Below are 22,484 nucleotides of genomic sequence, written 5' to 3'. Positions count from 1 at the left end.
CCATGTGAACAGGGGAGTGTGTGAGGGAGGCTGGAAAGAAGGGGCTGCTCAGGAAGAGGAAATGCACAAGAGGGGACCAGTCTTGGCTCTGGGCAGGGACAGTCTCTCCAGGGCAGAAATGGTGGTTAGGCTTTGTCTTCTGTAGTCTCACAGGGCCAAGTTTGCATCTCGGTTCTGCCACCTATGCCATCTGGGGATCCTGAGTCAGAAATCAGGGGCTGGAGGCAAACAAGGGGCGTTTGTGCATATTTTTATTTCTTTGCTTATAGTCTTTCTAAAATCTTTCTTTCTTTCTTTCATATTTGGTACAGGGTCTCGCTACGCAGCTCAGACTCATAGTGATTCTACTCTTTTCAGCCTCCACAGCACTGAGATTATAGATGTGCGCCACCACACCCAGTGGCTCAGCGTGCCCAGGGGTGGGGCCAGGGCTGGGGCTGGCACAGCATGTGGTGTGGGGGATCTAACCCCCATCCTATGGTGGCCTAAGCAGGCACTTAGTCCACTGAGCTAACTCGTCGGCTTCTTTCTTCCTGCCTTTCTTTGTTTCTTTCTTTCATTTGTTCTTTCTTTCAACAGGATCTCACTATAGAGTTCAGGCTTGCCTTGACACACAGCAATCCTCCTACATCAGTTACTGCAGTTCTGGGATTACAAGTGTGCACCAATACACCTGGCTTAAATCTGCATTTCTAAGCCCTCTTAGAAAATTGGAGGACTGAGCAGCAGCTGGGGCTTCAGCCTCCCCTGTTAACAAATGCCTACAGATGCAGATGGGTCACCAGCATCAGGGTTCTGTGTCACCACCAGTGCCCGAGTTGTCTACCATCTCTACCTTCCCAAGTACCAACCAGATCCTGGTATCCTTCAGTATCAGCTTTCACTTCTACTTTATCATAGTAGAAATAATTTTTTGTATCTGTGTGTAGTGAACTGAATAATTTCTCACAATAATGTTTGTATCCTCATCCTTGGAGTTTGCTAATTTGCCATAACACAACACTACTTAACAGGCCTTAAAGTGGAAAGATTATCCTGGGGCCTAATGTAATCACAGGGTCCTTCAGGTGGCAGAGGGAGAAAGAAAAATCCATGTCAGTAATGGGATAGGAGAAAGACTCCACAAGCCACAACCAACTCTGAAGACGAAAGGAGTCATGAGCCAGGGAAGAGAAGCCAAGACCAGAGAACAATAGTCTCCGAGAGCTCCAGAAAGGAACAACACGGCACTTCTGACCTGTCTTATTTACTTTCTCATTGCTGGGACAGAATAGCCAACACTACAAGTTAAAAGGAGCAAGGGCCTATTTTAGCCCACAATTTGTAGAGGTTTCAGTCCATAGTTGGCTGGCTCTAAGGCAGGACAGCATGGCAGGGAAGAAACAGTCCATAGCAGAGCAGGCAGGAAGCAGGAAGGCTTTCTCCTTCATTCCCTTTTTATTCTATCCAGGTTGAAAGCCTATTGGCTGGTACCCTCCACCACTTGAGTGGGTCTGTTCTCTTGAGGGAATCTGTCACCCACATCCAGAACTATGTGACACTAAGAAGTGGCTAATCCAGTCTTACACATCTGTGATCCCGTACCACACCCCAATGAGCCAGCCACCCCTAAAAGCCCACTTCTGATCCCACTGGGGTTTTGGGAGGGACATCTAGATATAAACCATAATATTACCTCTTGAATTCAAGCCCAGTCAGATTTGTTTTGAACTTCTGGACTTAAAAAGTGTAAGATAGTAAGTAGGTCTTAGTTTTTGCTTGAGACAGGGTCTTGCTATGTACCATACTCCAGGCTGATCTTGAAATCACTACACTACCACCTCAGCCTTCCAGAGCCTGATATTTTAGCCACGTGCTACCTCCCCCTTCCCTTTGTCTTGTTTTAAACCATGGGTTTTGTAGCCATTGTTTATGATAGTGCTCAAAAACTAGTACATCTTGTCTCTTACCAAAATGAAAAGTCAATCAAAAAGGTGAGGTTTTGTGGGACATATGTAAAATCCTATACTTTAAGGAACAGGAAGAACACTCCTATTCTTGTGTACTTAATTTATCCGCACAGATATGTGACACCTGGCCTATTCACCAGCTGCCTTTTCCTATCTGGTACTCTAGGGATTTGGGTTTGGATATCCTTTTTCAGTAACGCATTGTCAGCTCTCTTGCATCCTTGCGTCCTGTACCTGTGGATCCAACCAATTGTGGATTGACAACATTTGAAAAAAATTGTGTCAATCATAAACATATAGCCGGTCAAATAGCTCAGTATATTAAAGCAACTGCAAGCAGGCACAGGGGCCGGGGGTTCGATCCCCAGGCCTGTCATGCTGGCCTTGGCCCTGGGGCAAGCTGGAAACTGGGCATGGTGGCATGTACCTATAATCCCAGCTCTTGGGAGGCTGTAAACAGGTGGATCACTATGAGTCCAATCTAGTAGTGAGACCCTGAACACTGTGTAGACCCTTCTCTAAAATGAAAAAAAAAAAAAAAAGAAAACCCACAGAATCATAAACATGTAGAGATTGTTGTCATTATTCCTTAGACAATATAACACCTATTTGTGTCTTATTTGCATGGCATTTGGCATTATAATTAATCTAGAGGTGACGTGAGGTGCATGGGAGGATGTGTGTGGGTTATATGCAAACATAGCATCCTACCTGAGGGACGTGAACATCCCTCAGAGAGGGCTCTGTGCTCACCTGTGATGGGAGCCCTGGAAAAACTCCCTGAGTGACCCATGGTGACCATGTCTCACATTTCTGTTCCTCCCTTTTGTCCTCCCTAAGGCCTTGTAGCCTTGTTTTGATAAAGAAAAAATCAGCTAGTAAAGCAAGTAATACAACACCTCGCATGCTCATGAAGTGGCATTAGGGTTAGCAATGAGGTTGGATGGGTCAGAATAGGCTTGGTAGGAAAGAATCACCTCTTGTTTCTTTGACATACCTTTAATAAGATTCCTTTTTACTGGATCTACATTTCCATTTTAGACCAGAGGAAGGCTCGGGACCACAGGTCACTCAGGGATCCAGGCTGACAAAGTTCCACTATTCTTTGACTGTCCTTTTCTTGGCCACTGTGGCAAGGGAAGAGCACTTGGGAAAGCCTCAAAATGGTGATGAAAGAGTTGGCTTAGAAGTGACATGCTTTCTTTAGGCTCACAGCCCCATTTTCTGGAACAATTTACATGGGATCACCTGGGAAAGATGGAGAGGGGGCATAATATTCCCAAAGTTCATGGAAGGTGAGGAGATCCGTATATGAAGGAGTGGCAGAAGTTGCTTGCCTTGGTCTGTTTTGTATTTCTATGACAAATTATTGGAGACTAGGTATTTTATAAAGAAAAAATGTTATTGAGCTCACTCAGTTTTCGAGGACACAAGTCCATGATCAGGCTGCCCTATCTGGTTGGCCTTAGTGAAGTTGTAACTGCATCATAAGAAGGAGAGGGAAGGGGGAAGGGAAAGAAAAAGAGGGGAGGAGGGGCAGGAGGGAGGGAGAGAGGATGGTAAGAGAAACAGAAGGCTTTTTCTCACTCTAATAATTCACCTCACACTCGGGGGTGAGACCAGCAGTTATTCCTTCATGAAGGCAATCATTCCCCAGCCACCTCCCACTGGGCCCCACCTCTTGAAGGTCCTACCACTCTTTGATATTGTTCCACTGCAGACCAAGAACCCAGCTCGTGGTCCTTTGGAACACAAACCCTATCCTAACCATAGCGTCTTGTTATAGCTTGTACCCACCCCAGGGCCTCATGTGCCCCAGGTGGGCTTCTGGGGGTGACTGGATTATGGGGGCATGATACTCATCAGTGGATTAGTCCACAGATGACTTAAAAGATAAATGTGATTTTGAGAGGTGGAGCCTGGTGGGAGGAGGTGGTCATTGGGGGCGTGGCCTGAGGGATCTAGTGCCCTCCTCCTCCCTTGATCCATCTTTGCTCCCTGCCGCCATGCCACGAGCTGTTCTCCTCTGCTGTTCTCTCTGCAACGGCCAGCTGGACTATGGCCTGAGCTAGCTTACTGGCTGAGTCAGCCAACTATGGACCAAAATCTCTGCAAACTGTGAGACAGAATAAACCTTTCCTCCTTTAGCTTGTGAGTGTTGGGTATTTTGTCCCAGCAATGAGAAAGTAATTCATCTCTGCTACAATGGATCTGAAGAGAGTAAGAACGTGGCCGAGAGACAAGAAGCTGTGAAGTGGTGCCAATGAGAACTGCAGGTGGACCTGGGTTATAGTAGTTGTTTTAGAAATGGAGTGAAGATAGCTGGTGAAAGAGATATTAGGGAATTATCAAAACTTCCCATTGAAGTTATAGGAGAGGTTGAGATGTTCAGGAAGAGACCATGAACAGAGGAAAGGCTTGAGGGCTGACATTCAGAGACTGCAAGAAAGAGGCTGCTGGTCTTGAGCAGAGCACTCTAGAGGAAGACAGAGCCTGCTGTGAGGACCTTGGGAAACTGATCTATTGAGGGACAGCTAGTCAGAAGCAGCCTGTAAGAGTGAGCAGAGCTGGGGAAGGAGGGGAAAGAAGAGAAGAATGTTAGGATCTCAGGGTGAGACTCCTTTTGGCTGGGTAACAGAACAAGGGCTTGGGGGCATGGGTTAGACCATGGTATAGCCTTCCCAAGGTGAGGGAGCTGGCCCTTTATACTCTGGACTAGCCAGCCATTACTTATGGGCCACTTGAAGGGTACAATTCCACAGAGGGCTTGTGTTACCTCAGGGCAGTTCTCTAGAGCAGGGGGCATTCTGAGTTCTCAACAGTCAACACAACAGCTGGGGACAGATGTGGCAGCCCAGTCAGAAGTGTTGTGACAGACACACAGAGTTGCTGCTCCTTTTAGCTAAGTTAGGTTGACTCACCTGCCTGTCCAAGGGCACTGACTTAGGGAGTCCAGGGTACCTCGAAGGACAGCAGCTGTCTCTTTTCTCTTCACATGTGTCTCCTCCATGTGGCATCTCTAGGAGGCCATTCTACCCTTCCAAGGTTGGCATCCTCTAGGTGGGGTGATATATAGTAGGACCAGTGAATCTGACAGTCAGGTACCCACTGCCACTGCACCCCTGCTGTGACTCATCTCTTGGTCCGTAGTAGTGCTGTGTGAGAGAGCACAGCAGTGAATTCCTCACTCAGAGAACCTCAGCACAAGGCTCCCCTGGAAGCGCAGGGCTGGCTGTCCCACACCCAGAATATGCATGCATTCTGGCCAGGGGGACTCCGTCTTCTCATGATAGAGAAGACCTGTACAATAAACATGTTGCCAAATAGCTAGTTTGTCTCTGTCTGGGGTACTATTTTATCAGAGGCTCTGTTTTGGTGTCTGTTGGTGACAGTTCCCCATTCAACAACAGCAGTAGCTAGATCAGCCTTGATGGCTTTTGAGGTCATGTTTAGGTTTGTCACTGTTGCTGTGATACTGTGCTCATGAGCCTATATTGTACAAGCCCTTGATGGAGGAGAGGGCAAGGTCAGAGACTGGCTGACATTGATGGCCAGCGCCTCTGGCCTCTTTCCTAACAGATGGCTCTCCTCCCCTGAGGAGGGGTAGACTCCTCCTCGAGGTGGGTGTTAAGATGGGATGGGTGGATCTTCCCAAGTTCTCCCTGCTCCTGTAGGACCATACAACTCCTTCCCAGGTCTCCTCATCTCACAGTCCAGACTTGCTCTCTGCAGGCCTCTGACCGCTCATCAAGCCATTCATGACCACCCACAAGTCCATCCTCATCGTAGGCACTGCTCTTGCCGTGTGAATGACCAGGTGCACTGCGCAAAACCTGACCCGCTGCAGGGACTTCTCCGTGGCAGGCTAGGATGCAGGTATGGCCCACTTTGGGCTGGCACCCATCCACCACGTCAACCCATCTGGGAACCAAGCTCAGGAATTTCTCTTCTGTGTCACCAGGCCGTGGTAAACCCTCCTCCATGTGGCCACAGTTGCATGCCAAGGACGAGGTATTATTGGGATAGTCCCAGGTCCAACACTAGGCACCTCCTTCTCCCCACCGCTAGGGGCGTGATTTGGTAGAGCAGACCAGACTTGACAGAGAATTCAGCTTTTTCTGAGTTCTGGCACTTTGGCAATAAAGCCTGTCTGCTAGTCTGCACTCTGCCTGCCCTCACTGCTTCTTGCCAAGTGATTTCTTCTCATTCTCACACTTCATTGTAAACTGTCAGCTAAGAAACGTGCAACTACAGTTCCCTTTCTTCGGTGCATCACTGACCCTGACCAATAGCCACCCACTTCCACAGTGTTCATACCTAGTTATTTTCTCCCCATCCTCTGAAATGCCAAAGACTTGACCCAGTCCAGGTCTCCACAGTTGGTACAATGCCATCCCGTGCTAGGCACTGGCAATCTCTACTGGCTGTGTCTCCACTTCCACCTGGGCAGGAGTCTAGCTAAGATCCTTTCCTTGGGGCCTGCACCCACCTCACCCTTGCCCACTCTTGGCACCTCTGTCATGGGTCTCCTCCCTAGGATCAGAGACTGACACTGGGACTATAATTTAGGATCAGTAAGATTGAGAACATCCCTTTGATGATTGAGAGAGATACAGGCAGAAATGAAGATTGCATTACTTACACATCCTGGGGGTCAGGCCTGGAGGCCACTCCCACCCCCCACTCCCTACCCCTGCAGAGGACAGGAACAGCATGAGGAGCCTGTGCAAAGGCCTGGCTGGTGACACTTTTGTTGGGTCCACAGTGTTATCCAAATAGGTTTCCATGAAAAGTTCTGGTTATCAGGCTAAAACAGTTACACATGGCTCCAGAAGGTCACCCCGTGATTGAAAGGTGGCAGGTCTGCACAGTCCCCCTGGGCCGTGGGCTCATCAGGCCAGGCAGGAGTCTGTACATAGCTGTCCCTTGGTGTGGTCACCAGGAGGTTGCTGTATGCAGCAGAGACCAGGATTGGACCCCAAGGAACAGAGAGGAGGTGCAGATCTGGAAACCCTTAGGCAGGATGTTAGGGCTTACACCCAGGTATCTCCCCAAAGCCCTGTGGGCTGTGGAAATGATGGGGTGTTAGAACTGGCTTATACTTGGGAGGTGGTGCCTGCTGGAGGCGGGTCACTGTCACGGGCAGGCTTTCTCTCCTTCCCTGTGTCCTCCTTTTGCTCTCTTCTTGCTGGCTGCCATGGTGTGAGCAGTGTTTTCTCCACCATTCCCCTTCTGCTGTGATACTCTGCCTTGGAGCTGATCATGGAACCAGAGTAAACCTCTCCTCTTAATTTGGCGGTGTCAGGTATTAATTCCCAAAGGCCAGAACATGGCCAAGACAGGTGATGAGTGACAAGAAAGTGACCAAGGCAATGAGCCGCTTTGGGGGTGAGATAGTTAAACTTAACATAGATGCTGCAATATGGAGTGGCGATTGTTTACTGCACTGGCACACAGAGGGCCATGAGGCACGGAAGGGGTGGGACTCGGGAGGGACAGAAGGAGGGCAGGGAAGGGGACAGCCAAGCAGGGATAGGCTTAGGGCCAGGGTCACCAGTAGTACCCAGGGAGGAGTGGGGCCATCATCCTGTTATTCTTAGTGTAGCACAGAGAGCTGTCACCTCCCAGGCAAGAGGTCCCAGTCCGCTGTTGGCAGTCCATGCTATAGCAGTAGAGATAAAGGGCCTTCTTGGGACTTCCCAGGGCTTCACAGATGCCTGGTCACTTTGGAACCTGAGAAGACAGAAGGTGCCCAAGATAATTCAAGAATGGGGAGAGGATGGTGTTGTGGAATCCCACGAAGCAAGGCCAACAGCCATGTGAGCCCTCGAGGTCCGGGCTCCAGAAACTGCACGAATGATAGCAGCCCAGAGGCCACGGGTGGGATGAGGGGCGGGGCGCAGGGCGTGCGCTGCAGACAGAGCAGGGATGGAGGGAGTGACAGGAGCCTCGGCTTGACTCGCCAGAGGAGGCTGTGCAGAGCAGAGGACCCAGGCAGCTGGGGTGGAGAGAGCCTGGGTGAGCCTTGCAAGGCTAGGGCCAAGGCCCCAGACTGGGGAGGGAGGAAAGGTACAGGGGGGGGGGAGAGCTGCTGCTCAAGTCTCTCTAGGGAGACAAGGAGGTGGCCTCGGTGAGGCAAGATGGAGGAGGAGTTGATGTGGTGGGGGTGTGGGAGGCGTGTGGTCAGTGGGCCTTGTGTAGGCTGGGGATTGTGTTGAGAGAAAGGTGGGTGTGGACGGATTTGAGGCTGGCCCAGAGCCTGAGGAAATGGGCCACAGGGAGGGAGGACACTGAGTTGTTGGGGTCTTGAGGGCTTGGAGATCCTGTGTGTTTTGGTGCCCCCTATGGGGCTGAATGACTTCCCCTGTAGGACCCTGCAGCCCAGAGGTGGGCTGGGTGGAGTGACTCTTGCATGTGACCCTGTGTGTGTGGGGGGGGGGACAAGCTCCAACATCCCTCTGCAGGCCAGACTCCTCTGGACTTCTCAGTGGACATTTGTCATCCAGCCACTGTAGGAGGATCTGTAGGAGGGACCCTTTCAGAGTCAGATGAGCCACTCTGGGTGGTCTCTGTGAAGCCGTGGGGTCACCACAATCCTGGATCAGGTTGTGTCTGTCCCTGGTTTCAGGGCGTCAGGTTCATACCCCAGGAAGGTTTATTTGGATCCACGGTTGGGGAAGGTCCTCCTTCCCTGGCCCTACCATGTGCACTTCCTACCTCGAAGGCAATTTCGTCAAACTGTTTTTAGCCACAACCCACAAGTAAGAACTTGTATCATGACTGTCTTGTAGTGCACCCTTGGAGTTACTCCACGAGTCCTTGTTTTTTCTCTGTACAAGCCTGAGATTTTCTTTTCTATTTCCATGTGTCATCGAGCACGGCACCCCCACCCCCATCCCCACCGGTTTCACAGCTCCTTGTAGTCACTGCTCTAAGGCAATGGAAAGTGGGGCTTGCCTATCCGGGACTCTAGACTCCATGCTAACCACCCCTTCTCTGTGTGACTCTGGCAGAGGGTGGTACCCTAGGCTGTAGTGACCAGGATTCCTTTTGTAGCATAAATCCTTTTCTCACCTTCCATCTCGAACCCCAAAGAGACATGCTGGCCCCCTGAGCATAGGGGATGTCCTGGTGTCCCTACAGGTCATCCCACTGCTTCTGCCCAGAGCCCTCCAGAGTCCTGGGATGCAGGAGGTAGAACACAGACATGTAAACAAGCAGCTGTGGGACCCCCATGTCACAACACCAAGAGGCCAATACAGGACCCCCAGGCATACACAAACCCCAAAACACATGACCTTGCCCAGCCTTACTTGCATTGTAGTTTTCCCACTTGCATGGGCCTTAGACATCATGAGAGTTCCTCTAAAACTTTGATCACCCTTTCCTCTCCCCAGACATGTGGGCCAAGCGTCAGGTATCCTGTTGGACCATGAGTTCTGTCAACCCCTAACTGTGGATTCTCCCATAATCCCAGGACCTTAAGAAACCCAGGGTGGCTTGTCCGGGAGTCCTGAGCTCTTCTCCCTAGCTCTCTTGCACTCCTGTAGAGGGGGCTGTCACCTCTTGGCTTGACTAAATCTCACTTTAGTTGGTGCTTTGGAGTATCCTGCTCAGGCCTATGTTCAGGATACCAAGAAGTTGGGAACAACTCTTCCCTCTCCTATCACATAGCAACACTGGTGGGTGTATTTGGGGTGCCTGCCCAGCACCTGCCAAGAGGGATCGCCCCAGGGAGGGCAGCTGTGTACTCTTCACTTGTGGCCGAGGTGCCCGAATGGGCCTGCAGTCTTCCCTCCTGGATGCTTCCGACAGCTCCCAGTTGTCAGTAGCCCCAGTTGTCTGTCCGCTCTTTAATCCATGAAGGAGTAGAGAGACAGGCCACCATCCACTACCCTTAACCACCCCAGCACCACAGGAAGACCTGGCTCTGTGTGGGCTCCAAATCCAGCCTGCTCTTTTTGTCCCCCTGGAGATAGCGTCCCTCTAGGAGGCGAGAACATGGGACCCTGGACACCACCTATCCCAGGGCCCAGGGCCTCCTGCAGGACAAGCACCTTCCACCTCCATTCCTCCATGCGTGCACCATGACGGGACCGGGGTGGCGGTTTAAAAACAAAAGCAGAAAACACCCAGACCTTCACAGCCACAAAAATCGCTAATTCACCAAAACCTTCATTTTTGTCCATTTATTTAGAAAAAAAAAAATTAACATGGGCAAATGAGATACCTCAGTGTTACAACAGAGAATAGAAATGTCTAGCAGTAGTCAAATAATTTGATCTTTAAATACAAAATAACCACATGAACACCTAATATACAGGTTTCATCTGAATACATATTTATTAGATAAATATTAGAGGTTGTCACATCTAACTACATACAGCTTTGCAAGACTAGAAATCACAATTAGTTTTTCTGAGCGGCTGAAAGTATGAAATGACCTCTCTGCATTGTACACGTGATGTACAGAGACGGTGACGGTTCTGCGGGAGTCACTCCAGGCTCCACTGGTGGGCGTGTAGATGTGGGTACGAGTGAATCACCTGTGATCATGATATAAAAAATTATACAAAGGATGAATTTGGTTACAATCGCCTTCTGAAATCCCCATTTCTTTTCATTATATCCATAGCACCCTAAAAATACACAGGTGGCAGGACTAGATACGCTGAAGCTAAATAGTACATGGAGGTAAAATAAAAACAGAACAGAACTGCCTTTCCACACAGGTCAGAGTATATTACACGAGTGAGACGGAGGTGGAGAGCTCACAAACTAACAAACAGGATCTAGTTTTTTCACGTTAAGATGGAGTTCCAAGCCATTTTTTTTTGTTTTGTTTTGCTTTGTAAAATAAAAACAATACACATTCCAAAAGAAATGAATGCATCAGTTGACAGGCCTATTTTTCATTTACATATGTACACACGTCCCTTGAGTTGCTGCTGCTCACCTGCCCTGTCTGGACGGGTCAGGCCCGAGGCCCACCGGCAGCAGACCTGTAGCTCTCTGGGGGTTAGGGCATCCGTCAGAGAGAAAGGATTAGAAGTTTCTTAAAAAATAAAATGGCTACAGGGAACATGATAAAGCTTCAAACCAAGGAGATGGGGGTGATTGCCTGTTCCGGGCCCTTTCTGCCTGCCCGCTGGCTCCCGTCCATCTTGTGGAGTGGCGGCAGAATCGTGCCACGGGTGGGTGGATGCTTGTCATGGGAAGGTGTCTTGCTGAGGCCCCATTTTTGCTGAGGTTACTTATGGCTGCAAGTTGTCATCTGAGAACATCAGGGAGGGATCTTTCTAGAGCTTGGGCCTGCTTCTGCCCACGCGGCTGCCTTGACCTGCACCCGAGCCCGAGGTGGCTGCCTGTCCCTTACACCCTGGCTGAGCACCTGTCACTCCGGTTCCCAGAGCCAGGGCTGCAGGCACTACGGGTCAGAGCTGGTCGGGAGGGAAGCTCTGTAATGAGCTTGCTGGTGGAGGCTTGCTTGCGGAGGGACCCCGGAAAACCAGGCAGAGGCACCCACCCAGAGACCGCAGCAAGGTGCCTGGAGCCGGGGCTGCTGGGAGCAGCTAGAACCTCTGCACTAGAAAGCTGAGGCCAGGCCTGGACACAGGATCTGGGGGCACTGTGACAAGCCCCAGCAGGAACCCCAAGTCTTTCTGGGGTGAAGTCTCATGGCGGGAAGCAGGAGTTGCTCAAAAAGGCATCTGTCATTTTGTCTACAGCTGAACATTCCAGATGGTCAGAAACAGAATATGGCCACCTGCTGGGCCACAGGCACAGGACAGGGACAGCCACAAGCTACCTGGAGATGTCCCCACAGCTGACCTGGGGATGGCTCTCAGCAGGGGGTTGCCTAGTTTTCCAACTTCCCACAAAGCCACTCATTCTGTTTGTCCCTCATCTGTACAAATAGCCCTGGTTGCTTTTTTGTTTTTTTAAAAAAGGACTCGGTTTTTGTTGTTGAGTCAAGGTATTTTAAAAACACCAGCAAATGCTATAACCAGGTCATGAAAATGTTGAATATTATCAAAGACAATACTAAAATATTCACAAAGATATTTACAAAAGCGATTCTTAAAATAAGTGATTTGCATACTGAACAACACACTGTCTGAAAAAACCTTGAGGACAATAACGACAGCGGGAGACAAAGGAAGAGAAGGGGTGGGGGGGGGATGACAGCTTTCCTTCCGAAAACCTTGTGCCGTTTGATACAGTGACTTCGTGTCCACAGCTGAGGCCACCTTTCTGGTTCGAGCCACAGAAGAGTGCTGGGGACCACCCACCACAGAGGGACCCGGGAGGGTGATGGTGATAGCGGATAGCAGGGCAGAACGCCCTGGGCGGCAGCAGCAGGAAAGGGCGCAAAGAATTTACAGATGGGACCTGAGTGACCGGATAACCCAGCATCACCACAGGCTGTGAGGCTTAGGGGACATAGACCAGCACCCTGGGGACCCCAAAGCGGGGGGAGTTAAGCAGTGAAGGAAGACCAGAGAGAGGTGCTCTTGTGGAGCGAGCTCAGCGGGGGAGGCTGGTGCCATGGGGACACCACAAGTGGCCACAGAGACACTCTGGAGTATACAGCAATGAGTGGATGGCGGACACGGAGGCTGGACTGATGCGGGTGCCGAGATCCTCCTGCCCCGAGGCTGCATGTCCTGCGCTGGGCCTGCCTCTGCTGCACTGCAGCTGCCCGGCGGACAGAGGACAGAGGGGAGTGGGTGTCCCGTGGAACAGTCTTGCAGAGGCGGGTGGGTGGCGGCGGGGAACAACACACGGAGGGAAACGTTTGTTTGCTTGCCATCCAAGGGTTACTTTCCTGTCCTTCCGAGCTGTCAACCGAAGTCTGAACTGAACAGCGAGTGGCTTGGGGCAAAGTTGTGAGTGGCAGGCTCTGAGGTGACACTGGCTGGTGACATCCCCCACGGTCTCCAGGCCAGGGCACAATTATTCTGGCTGGATGCCCACACACACTCACTCTGCCCCCCAAGGTGGGGTCCTCCTCTGATTCCCCCAAGGCAGATCCCCCTGTTGCACTGTCTTGGCTCCAGGGGCCCCGTCTCCTCTTTCCCACCAGTCCCCAAGCAGGAATAGCAGCCCCTCCCTCAGATACAGAACCTTGTCCTCTCCTCTCTGCCTTGAGGGAGCATTCACAGGGCATCTCTTGGTTAGAGGTTGGAGGTCAGAGCCCCGGCCCTTGGCCCCAGAGATTTCTTCCTTCCTGGGGGTTTGTGCTTTTCTGTGGAGGGCAGCCGTTTATCACTGTAGCAACTATCACTGCTCCTTGGAGGCTGGGGTCCTGTGGTCTCGGGGAGCTCTCTCTCAGCTCCAGTCACTTGAAGAGGGCTCCAGGCCAGGAAGCAGGGAGTGAATGGGCTATAGTTTAGAAAATGGAAGAACCTTGGGGGCACCAAAAGGTCGACTGCCTGTCGCCAGGCTGCGCCCCTCTGTGGGTCGTCTTCAGGACCTGCTCTGGCCATAGCCTTGGCCCAGGGCGTTCAGGGGGGCACTGGCTGTGGCCCCACACAGCCTTCCCCAGCCACCCCAGCCTATGGTCCCAGCGAGGGGTGGCCTGTGGCGCGGGCTCCTGGGGTGCAAGAGTGAGGGGAAGACAGGGCAGGAGGCAGAGTAGGGGGATGTCCCCGCTGGGGGCCTTCAGTTGTTCTCAAAGAGAGATAGGAGGTCGTCATTGCTATTGCTTGGAAGGTCAGGGGGGTCCAGGTAGGAGAGGAGCTCATCAGGATTGGTGAGTTCTGGCAGGAGCTGCAAAAGAGGAAGTTGGGGTCCTCATGAGGGGTTGCTGGACACAAGGGTCCCACAGCCTCTGCCCTTCTCTGACAACTGTCGCATGGGGCCCTGGCCCACCCTGCCTTTTGGGGGCAAGACGCACGCTCACTTCAAGCCCTGAACAGAGGAGACTTTAGCCCACTAGTGCAGAAACAAAGCAGAGGGGTGTCTATTTATTTCATTCTAGAGACTGGACTCAGGGCCTTTGCACTGAGCTATATACCCCAGCTGTCTAAAATTCTGAGACAGCCTTGGGCTAAACTACTCAGGCTAGGCCCCAACTTGCAGTCTTCCTGCCTCAGTCTCCCAGAGGGCTGGGATTTCAGGTGTACCACCACACTTGACTCAGAGTGTCCCTCTGGCCCCTCAGACCTGCCATGAGCAGCTGTGGGTCACCCAGTAGAGGCCAGAGGGCGTCCTGTGGGTGCATGAGGACTGGGTTGTGGGGGGGCCGGCGGGACCCCTCAGAGGTCACCCAGAGCTCACTGGTGAGCCTGTGGTTGGCCCACTGTCCTCTACCCTTTTCTGTGACTTGGAGTCTATGTTCACAGAGGGAGGGGCCTCATGAAACTAAAGAGCCTCGCGCTGGCCTGGCGGGGGCCAAGTGGACACACAGATGCCCACCAAAATGGCTGTCACTTTCCATCAAGCATTTTGACAGAGGAAGGCCAGGAGGGGAGGGACAGGAGTGGCAGAGCCCAGCCCGTAGGGGTGTCCTGTCCCCTCCCAGCCAGCCCTGTCCAGCTGCCCCCCGGCCCCAACCATTCATTCCATGTCCCCCACCTTCCAGACCAGGTTAGTCTGGAGGAAGGAGACTCCCAAGGCTCGGCTGCTCCAACCCAGGCGGTGAACTGAAGGCAATCCCACCGCCTCCCCCTCCTGTCTCCCACGCAGGGGCTGCTTTGGGGGAGCGATGGAGCAAGCGGAAGCAGGGAATGGACAACACGTGGACAAAACACTGCAGACAGACACGACTGGCAAGACAGTGGGCCCCGTCTTGCCCAATGCTGCTCTGGTTGAGGGCCGGAGAGGGGCAGACACAGAGGCAGCAAGCTCAACATGGGGCGGGGTGAGGACAGGGCTGGGAAAGAGGAGAGGAACCCTCCGGGCTACCTTTAGAGCACCAGAGGACCCTGCGGGGCTGGGTGGATGGGTCAGGGCTAGGGCCAGGACTGTGGCCTGGGGGCAGGGCCCTCAGGGACTCCCCACATGGGGCTTCCTGGTGCTGGAGCCAGGGGAGGCTGGCTGGGGCCCACCCTCACCCACCCGGCTTTCCCACCGGGGCGTCCTGCCCTCAGCACCCCCCCTTCTCTCGGGCAGGTCCTGGTGTCAGGCCTGGCCCCAGGCCAAGGCACACGGTGTGACCCCAACTTACATCCAGCGAAGGCTCCGGCATGTCGGATGCTCCCTGCGCTCCGGCCTGACCCTCTAAGGCTGAGGAGGGGTTAAAGGTCAGGTCGCTGTGTGGATGGTTGCTGGGAGCGGCCTGTGGCGGCTGCCGGGGAGGCTGGGAAGGAGGAGGAGGAGGAGGAGCCCCACTGTGATGTAATGGAGGCCCTGACTGGCTGCTGGGGTGTGGTACGTGCAAACCTTGTTGTATGGAGGGATGGGGCTGGTCAGAACTGCCAGCGTGGGGCATCTGGAGGAGGAGAGAGCAGGAGAGAAGAGAGGTGAGGTGACAAGGCACAGCGACGGGTGCCTGGAGAAAATGAAACCCAACAAACCAAGGGGATCTCGAACCCCAAAACAAAGCCGCCCCTGTAGCCGAGCGGTAGCTCTCGCTTGTTTTCAAGACATGATCTCACGATGAGTTTAGGCTGGTCTGGAATTGACTGCAGGCCAGGCTCCAGGCTGGGATGATAGGCCTGCGCCACCACACCTGGGTGATTTTTTTTTTCCAGAAAGTCTGTCTTCCCCCAAACTGCTGCCGATCAGGGAAGACCAAGAGGGAGGTGGAAAACAGGCCACTCAGAGCTAGAAGGGCTCAGGAGTGGGCGCTTCTGAGGCCCTTTGCTCTCCACCTCAACACCATCACAACAAACAACAGCGAGGCAGCATGGAGAAGCCGGATGGGCGTGTTCAGAGCTTGGTGAGGCGGCGGGCGCTGCTAGCAGGGCAGTGCGGGCCCCCGAGGGCCAGGGCGGCATAGAGCAGACGCAGACACACAGCACAGGGCAGGCATGCAGCTCGAGACTGGCACTGTGCCCCAAGTGGTCCTGGGCTGGGCACCAAGACCACACACCCTGGCCGGTTGCTCAGGAGGGCACTTGACTAATGTCCAGAAGGGGCAGGCAGGACCTGGGTGACCAGGCAACCTCAGCACACAGTGGTCCTTCCTCCTGGCACACACAGGGGGTGCCCTGGTGGGGCTGGTGGTGTCCTGTTCCTGTAGTAAACCAACTAGAGTCTGCAGCCGCGGGCAGGCCTTTAAGTGGGGGCATACAGCTACCCTCTCACATTTGGCTGCTGCTGTCCCCAGCGGGCTCTCCCTGGGGTGCAGGTGATATTCTCACACCCTCAATCACTCAGCAGCCAGACAGGGCTCCAGTCCCAAGTGCCTGCGGCCAGGCTTCTGGTCCCCTCATCCCTGCCCCACAGTCTGGCTGCACAGAACACATTTCTGAGCTCCTCCTTTGTGCATTCTCCAGGCCCCAACAGCCATGTCACCCCAGCTCCTCTTTTCTGCTACAAGCAGCACCCCAGGCTACCTCTGTAGGCTGGCCTCTGCCCACAGCCCTGTTGGCTCCTTCTTGGGTGCAGGGCTGCACTCTAATGGGACAGCAGGCAGGCAGTGCAGTGTGCTTCCAGCCCAGACCTCAATAACTGGGGGTGGGGGCGCATACAACTACAAGGCTAGGAACAGGGAGGGAGGTGGGGAAGAGGCCTGGGAAAGAGGCAAGGCTACCCAGCTGCCAGCTCTCGCTAACACCTGTTGGCATTCTTCCCTGCCCTGCAGAGGACTGTGCCTAGCTCGGGCCAGAGGTTACCTGGCCTTAGGACACAACCCTGGTATGGCTTGGAGGGGGCCAGTCCAGGTGTGCTGGCGACCCCTCCCAGCTGCATGCCTGACTGACCGTCGCGCCCCACCTGGCATGGCCGTACTTCTTGGTCTGGCTACCTTCTAGTGGGAGTAAGGCGGGGAGCACCAACCCACAGGCCCAGCCCCCTGCACACAGCTTGGGCAGTGGTGCCAAAAGAAGGCGGGAACAAGCCTGTCTAGGAAGTAGAAGCGGAGGACCCTGCCACTGCCACCTTCTTCCAAGGTTAGGGCCCCTGAGGGCTTGGGACATGGATTTATGCACATGTGTGTTTCCTGGGTGTGCTATGCCGAGGTCCCACGGAGCAGGGCTGCTGAAGGAGAAGCCTAGTCCCAGCAGGTGAGAGCCCTCACAGGGCACAGTTAGTGTCTGCTGCCTGAAAGGTCAAGGCCCCGTCCTTTCCTGCCGCATGACAGGTGTGAAGGCTGGTGTGATTCTTCCCACCCAGGCCCCTGGACCCACTGCCAGGCCCTGGGGAGAACCTGGCCCCTCTCTCTAGCTGGCATGGTCTTCAACAACTGCTCTTGCCCCAGAGGTGAGACCAGTGACTGTGCTCTAACAAGGAATTTCAGCTCTTGGGCCTCAGTTTCCCCAAAACTCAAATTGTTCTCTCCCTACCCAGACCCCTCCAGAAGTGTTGTCTGTGAGCACAAGGCCTCTGTCCTACCCTGCTCATACCTGGCATAAATGAACCAGGGCACAGCTCAGAAAACACTGGATAAACAGGAAGCATTCAACCTGTGCTAATAGGGACTTGGGAAGTCAGCCAGCTCCAGTCACAGGTGTGAGGGCCACCCTGGGGTGAGATAAAGTCCTATGTGGCATGGCTGGGATCCTGTGCATCAGTGCGAGTGTGAGTGAGGGAGAGAGATGGCAGTGTCATAGAGTGCTGGTGTGCCTGTGTGCATGTCATGCGCATGTGTGGAGGAGCCCGTGCTCCCTCCAACACTGGAGAACCCGAAACACTAAATAAAACAGCGAAGTTCATAGATGCTCATGGGCCACACTGGACCTCTGCTGCCCTTCTGAGCCCCAGACCCCGTTCTTAGGTTTTCCCCTTTACCAGGGAGGGAGCAGGGCTTCCACATCAGCAGGGTCCTGAGGGGAGAGGCCCTCTGCCCCCACAAGCCCCAGATGGGATCTGGGGGGCAGAGAGGAAAAGTCAGGAAAGGGGAGGAGGTGGTACTCACAGTTTCCTGCATGGGGTGGCTGAGGGGCTTCTCGAGGGCGGCCATGGTGCTAGGCATGTCTGGGGGGTGGGAGAGCTGGGGGGGCCCGTGCATGAAGTCATTCATGGACGTCCCACCGGGGTTCCCATGGGGGAAGTCGAAGTTGCCATGGCCCTGGTAGTTGTTGCCTGGGGAGGAACAGATGGGGACAAGGGTTACCCGGGGGGAGGTGGCCACCCTCAGGAAACAGGGCACAAGGTCACAGCCAGGTCCTTTCTCATGTATAGGATCAGCACATGGTGGCCTCTGCCTGGGTGCCAGGGGATCCAGGCCAGCTCCCTCAAGGCACTGGACAGCGGCTGCCGGGCTCGCTGCCTAAGGACATGTGTCCTAACGGGGACTCAGGCCCACAGTTTTTGGCTAAGTTCACAGAGAAAGCGGCACCAGGACAGAAGGACCCGCACAGAGGATAGCCGTCCAGCCTCTCTAGTTCCTACCTACATCACATGGCAATGACAAGACATGGGGTCAGTGTGCTGGGATGCTGAGGCCCAGGCATGCAGTGGGACCCCAGCAAGGTGCGCCATGTCACTGGGCTGCTCATTAAATAGAAGCCCCGGGGGTGGGAGATATAAGAATGGCGACGTAAGAACGGGGTCCCGGTGGGAGGTGCTGCCCTTGGTGTCAGGTGGGTGACTTTCTGGGAAGCAAGCGGAATGAGAAGTGAAGCTTGCTTTGACCAGCAGGGGGTTCTGGAAAGAGTCAAGATGGTGTGACCTGGGTGGCCAAGGCTGGGACCCCTGGTGTCAGACTCAGGTTCTGGCAGGGTGGGAGAGGTGGAGGGACGGGGTGACAACAGATGTCACAGCAAGACACAGGTGGTCTGGAGGGGTGGGGGCTATCTCAGCTAGCAGAGCAGCTTGAAGCTCGCGGAATGGGCTGCTGTTGTCACCCCAAGGCTAGAGGCTCAAGGACCGCTTTGGTGGGGAGTTGTCACCTTCATCTCTCCATCCCTCTCACCTTTTTTCACGCCAGCACTGGGGAGTGAATACAGGGCCCTTGCAATCTGACCTACACAGGCCCTCGCCCTTTTCAAAAATTAAAAAATAATGCGGAGGGGTCTTTCATTGGTGACTTTGCTGATGGGAACCTTAAGGAATACTATGCAAAGGTAGGAGGCCACCATCTCAGAATCACTCAGCAAGGAAGCCCTGTGCGCGGCCTCTGTCTCCCTCCAGGACCCACCTTGGCTGCCGTAGTCATTGGAGTTGGTGCCCCCAGGGGGAGGTGGGAGTGGGTAGGGCGATGGGCCTGGGCCCAGGGCGGCGATCATCTCCATGACGTTGGGCATGGTCATCTGGCTAGGGCTCATGGTCTTGAAGCGCTTGGAGGGGATGCCATCAGGGTCATCCTTGATGTGCAGGTCTGACTTGATAGGCACCGGCCGCCAGCTGCACGTGGGGTCGATGGTGACCTCTTCAAACTCAGAGCTGAGGAAGAACAAGGGCAGGGCTGAGGTTCCTGGGTGCTGGCCTTGCAGAGAGGTTCATGCCAGGCCCCTGGCCTGTGCCACACCATGCCCAGTGTAGAGCCCTGCAGTTGGGAAGGCCCAGGAGCCTCTCTGGGCACTGTTGGTGTCCTGCCTGCTGGGTCCTGGTCCTTCTGGAAAGCCCACTGCTCTCAGACCCAGAAGCCCCGAGGTATAGCATTAGGCAGTGGGGTGTGGGCAGAGTGTGCAGCCCGGCCAGGAAGTAGTCAGGGCTTCTGCGTTCTTCCTGCTCCCCTCCAACGTAGCAGGGGCCTTACTTACTGTTGGATGGCGTTCAGGATCCCCCACATGTACTGATCCACCTCTAGGCCCTCGAGCAGAGCAGTTTTACTGGAAGAGAGGGGGTTGGGGCTTAGCTCCTGGACATGAAGAGGTGGGGGTCCAGCCCACCCTCCTGCCTGTGCCCAGGACAGCCTGCCCTGCTGCTGCTGGCAGCCACATGATGGGGCTCCCGGAACCTCAGTCCCCTTGGCAAGGTACTCAGCTTTGTTTTCATTTCAGGGGAGGCAGAGGCCAAAGTGGAGGCCCAGAGGAAGGCCAGGTGGCGACACTCACTTGCACACAGGACACCTCCAGGTCCCTCTCTCGCAGTTCAGCTGCAAGTATGACTCCAGGTCAAAGCACTACAGAGGCCAGAGACAGACAGACAGACAGACAGACAGACAGACAGACAGACAGACGGGTGAGATCAGGACTGTCAGAAATTGCCTCGCCACACCTGTGGCGAGGGGGTTGAGATCTAAAGTTGCTCCCAAGCTCCACAAAATCCTGGGCAGGACTTCTGGGAGGAGACTGCATCTCAGGGGCTGACAGCTGACTTGTGTTGGGGGAGAGGGTCTGGTCAGAAAAGCCAGGTCCCAGGCTGGGAGTGGAGGTGGCCCTGAAGCGTCTACGGTGTTTCTCTCTCTCTCCAGCTCCCTCCTCTCTTCTCTGTCAGTTACCCAGCAGCCATGGTGTGAGCTTTTCCTGCACTATGCGCCCTGTTGTGCTACTTCTGTGTGTAAGCCTGCTCAGCGCGGACCCAAACTTCTGAGACCTGAGTTCACGTAAACCTCTCCTCCTTGGTAGATGTCAGGTACCGCATTCCAGAGATGAGAACATAACCCAGACAAAGGGCTATCCCACCCCTCCGCTGCTCATGCGGGAGCCAGAGTCCCAGCGTCCCTCAAGCCACTGTCTGTGTCTACCCCCCCCCCCGCACCTGACCCTGTGCCCAACTGCCTCTTGCTGTTTTGCCCCATAATGGCCTCTCTCACTGAGCCCAGTGGCAGCATGGACTCTAGCCACCCTCTTGCCCAGCCCAGACACCAAGGACAATCTGGTCAAGCTCATCCACCTGTGCCAGATACAGGGACCTCACTGCCCATCATCTATAGAGCATTCTTTCCCAGCAGGAGAGGCCCTGGAGCTACCAAGGTGGGACTGGCAATGACATTGAGGGCCACCCTGTGTGCTCACTATAGCGTCTGCAGGAATGGCTTCTTGTATCCCCTTTCTGGAAGACCTTCCCGAGCAGCCCCCCACAATGAATCTCTCCCACTTGGGTTATGCCCATCTTTCTGAGGTCTGTCATAGACTTTGGGGACTGTGACAGCCACTTACTTCAGGGCCCATCCTGGACACCTGATCAGGGCAAAACCCCAGACATAGCAGCAAACCAGACAGAGGTAGCCTTGCTCTGGTCCTGAACCCCACTGGAAGAGCTGGGCAGGATTTCTAGCCGGTGCCTACCACCTGCCAGAGTGAAGACCCAGGCCTGAGATACAGAGGTAAATGACAGTGGAAGTGACATCAGCTGCTGAACACACCCTGGAAGGCAGGAGATAGGTCCCACTCCTGACAACCCTGACAGACCCCAGGCGGCTGGTCCTGTGCCCCTCACCTGGACGTGCTTGCAATCATGGCCTCGAGCAGGCAGCTGGATGCGCCGGAATGTGATGGGACACTTCAGGGACACCTTGATGGCCGTCTGCTCCACACCGTCCTCCCCGTTCAGGGTTGTGCTGCCTGATGAAGCTGCTACACTGCTGAAGTTCCGCTTGACTGTGGGGGCAGGGCGCGGGCAGGTGAGGGTGGGGCCAGCTCCCAGAGGTTGGTTTGCACTGGGCATGCTCCTAGGCAAGCCCTGGCTCCCCTCCCCTAAGGATAGAGTTGGCAAGCTGAGCAGGGGCATGAGCAGGGGTGTCACAGCTCTGCAGAACAGACGCCCCCCTTCTGCTAGGAACAGGGGATTCTGCAAAGCTGGCAGAAACACAGCCTGGCACTTCTCTGATTTACTGGGTCAGCGAAAAGCCCCTTCTGTGGCTTCTGCTCTCCATGCGCTGTGTGGGAACGCGAACAGACAACTGCCTGGTGGGATATGGGGTGCAAGGAGCGACGGGCTCGGCTGATTGCGGGGGCGGGAGCGTGGGTAGGGGGGAAGGGGGCAGGCACAGAGCTCGGGCGCCACCTCCGGCTCCCGACACTCACTTTTCGTGATGCAGTGCTCGGCCGGCAGGAGGCGCTTCTTCAGGAGGCCCTGCAGCACCGAGCGCACGGAGGGCCGGTGCACCAGCTGCAGCACGAACAGGTGCGACTGCGGGAGACAGCGACGGTGTCATCCCTGCCCGCTCTGCCGCCTGGCCCACCCACTGCCCCAAGGCCTACGCTGCTCCCCGACCCGAGAGTCCCCCAAATCTCAAGGATGCCTCTTTGGGAGGGGGTCCTCCAGGCTCTGGGAAAAGGTGTCCCTGAAGGCAGAAATCCTGGTCTGAGGCCACCACCACTCTGGTATGTGATGACAAGTGAACTTTGACACTGAAACAGCTAGATGTGGTCATGGAGCACTCAGCACCCGGGCTGAAACCCAGCATACTTTTTTTTTTTTTTTGAAAATTTTTATTTTTTAAAAAAATTTTTCCCCATAATTTTATTGAGAAACAAATAGCAATGAGACAGTTTCAAACCAAATTGGTAGGACAGTTTCAATAACTAACATATTGCA

At 54.3% G+C, this 22,484-nt stretch overlaps 1 protein-coding gene across 6 annotated transcripts in view; it reads right to left on the bottom strand.

Moving 5' to 3' along the window:
- Positions 1–10,267: 10,267 nt before the first annotated feature.
- Zmiz1 (zinc finger MIZ-type containing 1) overlaps positions 10,268–22,484 on the bottom strand; it is a 193,413-nt gene continuing 181,196 nt past the window's right edge. For 4 of the 6 annotated variants that reach the window (XM_004624081.2, XM_023719072.1, XM_004624082.2 and 1 more), the window contains 8 exons: positions 21,971–22,076; positions 21,384–21,544; positions 20,057–20,124; positions 19,763–19,831; positions 19,198–19,442; positions 17,974–18,140; positions 15,121–15,384; positions 10,268–13,721 (listed from right to left, as the gene is read on the bottom strand). In XM_004624081.2, the coding sequence (XP_004624138.1) occupies positions 13,614–13,721; positions 15,121–15,384; positions 17,974–18,140; positions 19,198–19,442; positions 19,763–19,831; positions 20,057–20,124; positions 21,384–21,544; positions 21,971–22,076 (1,188 nt within the window). In that variant the 3' untranslated portion in view covers positions 10,268–13,613. The remainder of the gene's footprint in view (positions 13,722–15,120; positions 15,385–17,973; positions 18,141–19,197; positions 19,443–19,762; positions 19,832–20,056; positions 20,125–21,383; positions 21,545–21,970; positions 22,077–22,484) is intronic. The other 2 variants (XM_023719077.1, XM_023719073.1) reach the window with 2 other exon arrangements.

Source organism: Octodon degus, unplaced genomic scaffold (genome assembly GCF_000260255.1).
Source record: "Octodon degus isolate 3935 unplaced genomic scaffold, OctDeg1.0 scaffold00005, whole genome shotgun sequence".
NCBI lineage: Eukaryota > Metazoa > Chordata > Mammalia > Rodentia > Octodontidae > Octodon > Octodon degus.
This window is presented reverse-complemented; position numbering and strand designations above follow the sequence as displayed.